The sequence below is a fragment of the Athalia rosae genome, chromosome 6 (assembly GCF_917208135.1).
Source record: "Athalia rosae chromosome 6, iyAthRosa1.1, whole genome shotgun sequence".
Classification (NCBI taxonomy): domain Eukaryota; kingdom Metazoa; phylum Arthropoda; class Insecta; order Hymenoptera; family Athaliidae; genus Athalia; species Athalia rosae.
The window spans coordinates 8,028,718-8,033,735 of record NC_064031.1 but is presented as its reverse complement, the minus strand read 5'-3'; the positions used below and the strand labels follow the sequence as shown (position 1 = coordinate 8,033,735).

Genomic DNA, 5,018 nt, shown 5'->3' with positions numbered 1-5,018 from the left:
TCAAATATTGTAAAAAATGGAATTTCATTTCAGAATCAAATAAGACACCAATTGCCACTTTATTAGGAAAAAGACTGAAGCAAAAAGAAGAACATGAACAACAAAAAAGTAAAAGAAATAGAGAGCAAATGGAGATGGATGAAAAATTTCTGAACGTTTTAGAAAAGTTAGCTAATAAATAATGAAAAATTTTAAATACTCCTTAAAAATAAGTTCTGATAATTTCAAATTCTATTGAAAAAAAATTTTCAAACAGTTCAATTCTACGTACAAATTAGCTTATAACCTTTTCACGATAATTAAGTATTTTTTTATTAAACCAAAAAGTGCATTTCATGTTTTTATAATTAATAAAGTTTAATATTTAAAAATTTTGATTTTGTACAATTCTTGTAATATTTTACATGTGTGTGTTATCGTATATGATATAATAATATGTTTAATTTTTGTTATTGGCTTAAGATTATTATAGTTTTAACAAATTTTTTGGAAATCTCAAAGTTTTCATATTCCGTGAAAGTATTTTTTTTTTTGGGGAAAATTTTCAACTGCCAAAGAAATTTTCATTAGATTCCCATGATTTAAAGTGCTAAGAAATTATTATCACGACCGAAAACATAGTTTACAATTAATCATCATAATTATTACAAAGAATTCATTATAACATCTCTTTTTAAAATTCCTGCATTACGTCTTACTTCGCGTGAATTGTTACTATTATTTTCGTCATTACGTTCGGGTATAGTGATAACAATTATTTTATCTTCTCGTAAAGTACAGATATTATGAATTACGCAACATGCAACAATATACTCTGCCATTAAATCTACTCTTGTCATTGGTAGACAATTCAATAAGCTTCTCATTCGTCCTTTCAATAATCCGATGCATCTTTCAACAGTAACTCGAGCAGCTGATTGACGATAATTATATTTTTTCTGTTTCTCACTTAAATGTCCATTATTTCGATAACGAGTAAGTAAGTGCTGATGTATTTCATAAGCAGAATCGCCCAAAATATGACTGTCTCCAGGGAATGCATTGTCATCGTTCAAGTAATCTGCAACTTCTGACAAACGAAAAACTCTTGGATCATGAACAGATCCTGGATTTCCAGCATGACAATGGGTTATCAGAGCCTTGTGGTCACATACCAGCTACAAAAAAAATGGAACTCTATGTAAATCTATTTTAATTATATACCAAAACTAATATACTTAAATATGACAGTTATTAAATACCTGTAGCTGAATAGAATGGAATCCTTTCCGATTGATATAATCTACTGGATTTTGTTTTGGCGCATTTATACGAATGTGAGTCCCATCAATTGCTCCTATTGTTTTAGGAAAACCACTTGCTCTCTCAAATCCACGCATTACTTCAATAGCACTATCTCCCGTAGGCCATTGTATGAATCTTGAGGCTCTTTTAAATAAAGCATGACAAACTCGACGTACAGCCCTTACGGCAGTAGCTCGCCCTACGTTAAATCTGTCACAGACGGATCTACCATAAAATTAAAAAGCAAAAGTTTTGTCACATACTTCTGAACTGTACAACATCACACTATATAGTTTATTTCTAAAATAATGTTACCTGTAAGAATCTGTTGTAGCCATTTTCCAAAGAGCTATCATCAATTGATGATGGGAAAAAATCGTAGGGCATTCAGGAACGTGCCGAACTAAATCTTCTCGTATTAATTCATGTAGATAATTAAATGTATTTCTTGAAAGTCTAAAAAAAAAAAACAACAAAGACTTACATAAGATAAATTTTCATAATCTACAATGTGATAGGTATGCGATAGAAAATCATTTACCTGAAATGACTTTTGAATTCATCATCTAAGTAACGATAAATTACGCTATCGTAATCAATAATACGTGTTTGAAGTTTTCTGTTTTCAACATCATATTTTTGTAAAATTGTAGACCATTCTTTATCTGAACTGGATGAACTACTACTTTCTGGAGCATTATCGCGACGGATCACCAAATATCCAACTGTTGCCGCCAAAGACATTTTAATAATATTTGAATTGAAGTTAATTAAATACACCACTAATTATCAATTTTTTCAATATAATTCAATGTAATCAATAATTATTTGAGTTTATTTTTAAGGCTCACAGATTAAAACTTAACCTCTTAAATCTTTTGCTTTCTTTTCTCTAACTCGCCATTTGTATTATTTACCTCCACGCTCAAAACGCACCATAGTCCATTCTACTTGAGTTTACGACAGTAACGCTCGCAGGTAGGTGAAACGGGAAAAACTGTGGTCGTGAGCGTGATCGTTGTGAGCGCTTAGTGGAACGCACCCTTAGACGACTGGTTCTCGGGCATTCGTATATAGCGTGCTCACAATTAGTTTGATCAGCTCCTCACCAAGCCCACTCGAGGGTCCTTCAAACGGGCCTTTCGTGTGTAGCATGCCCGGTGCATTGCCCCAAAGCTCTGCGAACTTATCCCTAGCAGTCCTTTTTGCTAGTTCTTTGATATGTTCCGTAGGGACCCCGATTCGGCAGCCCCTGTCTGGGCCATGTCGTGAAGCTCCCCTTTCAGCTAGTCGGTCTTCTTCGATGTTACCCTTGATGCCTTTGTGCGCCGGCACCCAGAGCAGTTTCACGCGGTTTGATTGCACTAGTTGCCTTAGCAGAGCTGTGCATTCTTGCACGAGCTTAGATCTCACCACGCATGCGTCGATCGATCTAAGCGCTGCTCTGCTGTCACTGCAGATGTAGATGTGCTTGCCCCTGTATCCCAGCGTCAGGATTTTCCTGACGCAGGAGAGTATAGCGAACACCTCTGCCTGAAATACTGTAGCGGTGTTCCCTAGTGCCAGCGACATGCTTAGCCTGGGTCCTCCGGACCAGATTCCAGATTCCGCTCCTCCTCTTTTCTTTGACCCGTCTGTGAACCAGACGAGCCCTTTTGTGTAGAGGAGCGCAAGTTTATTCTCCTCCCAGGATATGTCTTCTTTGATCTGTACCTCGTAGGGCCTTTCAAATTGGTAGAGATTGGGGCATCTATCGCCTCCCCCTGGGGGGGGGGGGGGAGGGGTCCCACCAACTCCTCCATCAGTCGGTGTATAGACGTGTGCCCCCTGCCCGAGCCTCGCCATAACCCAGAGAATCTGAGTCGAAGGGCCACCCTCCATGCTTCCGTCTCCACTGCTATGTGTGGACACGTCGAGTTAAGGAGAGCACCCATGGCGAGTGTAGGGGTGGTTCTCATGGCACTCGTTATCTCCAAGGTCGCTAGTCTGTAGACCCTTTCTAGAGCCTTACGGTTGTTGGCTCCATCTGTAGTAGGTCACCATATCACGGCAGCGTATGTGATCTGTGGAAGTAAGATTGCCGTGTGAATCCACTTCACCGTTCTCGGCCTCAGCCCCCATGTCTGGCCTATCATCCTTTTGCAGGCCCAGAATGTAGCTGTGGCCTTCTGGGCCTGTTTCAGGACGTGAGCCTTCCATGTCAGTTTGCTATCCAGGGTCACCCCTAAGTAACGTACCTCCGTGGAACGAGTCAGTTCCGCTCCGAAGATCCTGATCGGTCCTAGGTCGAAACGTCGTTTCCTCGTGAAAAGTACCATCTCGGTCTTGCCCGGGTTGATCCTGAGCGACTGCAATGTGCACCAATCTTGTACGAGGTCGAGTGCTTTTTGCATCCTATTTGTCATACGTTGTGGGAGATCGCCTGTGACGACCAGAGCTATATCGTCAGCGTAGCCCACTGCCGTTACTCCGATCTCACTGAGCCCCGTCAGAATCCCGTCCACGACCAAGGTCCACAGAAGGGGGGAGAGTGCTCCCCCCTCCGGGCAGCCCCTGTCGACCTGAGCTCTAACCTCGGTCCCACCGAGACTGGCAGTGACCGTCCTTGTCTGCAGCATGTTCCTGATCCACTTAACAACCATGCTGTTGATTTTGAACCTGGATGCTGCTTCACATATAGCAATGGAGGATGTGTTATCGAAAGCTCCCTCCACGTCCATGAATACGCATAAAGCTGCAGCCCCTTTTCGGGAGAGTGGCCCCTCCAATCCCCTTATGAGGGAGTGAAGAGCCGTCTCCGTGGATTTGCCTGCTTGATACGCGTGCTGTGTGTGTGCGATTGGTCTTTCTACCAGTGCCCCGTCTCTAATGTATCCGTCCACCAGCCTCTCCAGCGTTTTAAGTAGGAAACCTTGGACCTTAAGTAGGACCTTGACGTCCCGCCACGCCATGGGGACGCATCTCATTGCCAGACAGGACCTGAAGATGATGCTCAGCCTGATGTCTAGGTCCTTCCCGCCCTCCTGCAAGAGCGCAGGAAAGATCCCGTCAGCTCCTGGGCTTTTGAACTTATCAAAGGTATCTGTCATGTGTGCGCTAAAATATAATATATATATAATGTAGAGTAACGTAGGTGTAAGGAGACTATGTAATGATATTGTAAAAGTGCTCGCCAGTTCGTCGACGGCACGCTCACGGGAAAGACGTAAATAAAGATACACCTATATTAGTACATGTGTCTTTCAGTCCTTAACCCTGGAACCCAACTTACCCGTACATAACAGTTGGCGACGAGGACGGTTCAGGGATGGTATAATTGACAAAACCGTAATCGAAGAAAAAAAAAAAAAAAAATTGTGTCTTCGGTCAAATTTTTAAAACGGAGTCGTTACAAGCGCCCGAGTTTTTCCAAGAATGCGTACACTGACTGACGTTGAATTTTCAACCGTGAGCCCGTGCGTCGGCGGAAAAACCGAGTTCTAAGCGAAATTTGAGGTTTTTCCTTACGTTATTTATGGCATTGAGCGCGAAACCAATACAAGTGGAAAAGCGCGAAGTTTTTTGTTGGTAAAATTACACGAGGACGCTACAAGAAAGCCGGAAGTGGAACGCCATTACATGTGTTCGGTTAATTTTCATTTATCGGCAGTGAGTTTTAAAAATTACAACGGTGAAAATTGCACGTGCAAAGAGATACGCAGTGGCCAAAGCGCGTGGTATACCTTTCTTACAAA

The 5,018-nt window shown here is 41.7% G+C and overlaps 1 protein-coding gene across 1 annotated transcript; it reads right to left on the bottom strand.

The window, feature by feature from the left end:
* Positions 1 to 387: 387 nt before the first annotated feature.
* LOC105693964 (putative nuclease HARBI1) lies at positions 388 to 2,322 on the bottom strand. Its single transcript, XM_048657653.1, has 4 exons — positions 2,202 to 2,322; positions 1,600 to 1,740; positions 1,242 to 1,509; positions 388 to 1,157 (listed from the first exon to the last, which is right to left on the bottom strand). The coding sequence occupies exons 2-4, from the start codon at positions 1,638 to 1,640 to the stop codon at positions 645 to 647; spliced, it is 822 nt and encodes a 273-aa protein (XP_048513610.1). The 5' UTR covers positions 1,641 to 1,740; positions 2,202 to 2,322; the 3' UTR covers positions 388 to 644.
* Positions 2,323 to 5,018: the final 2,696 nt, after the last annotated feature.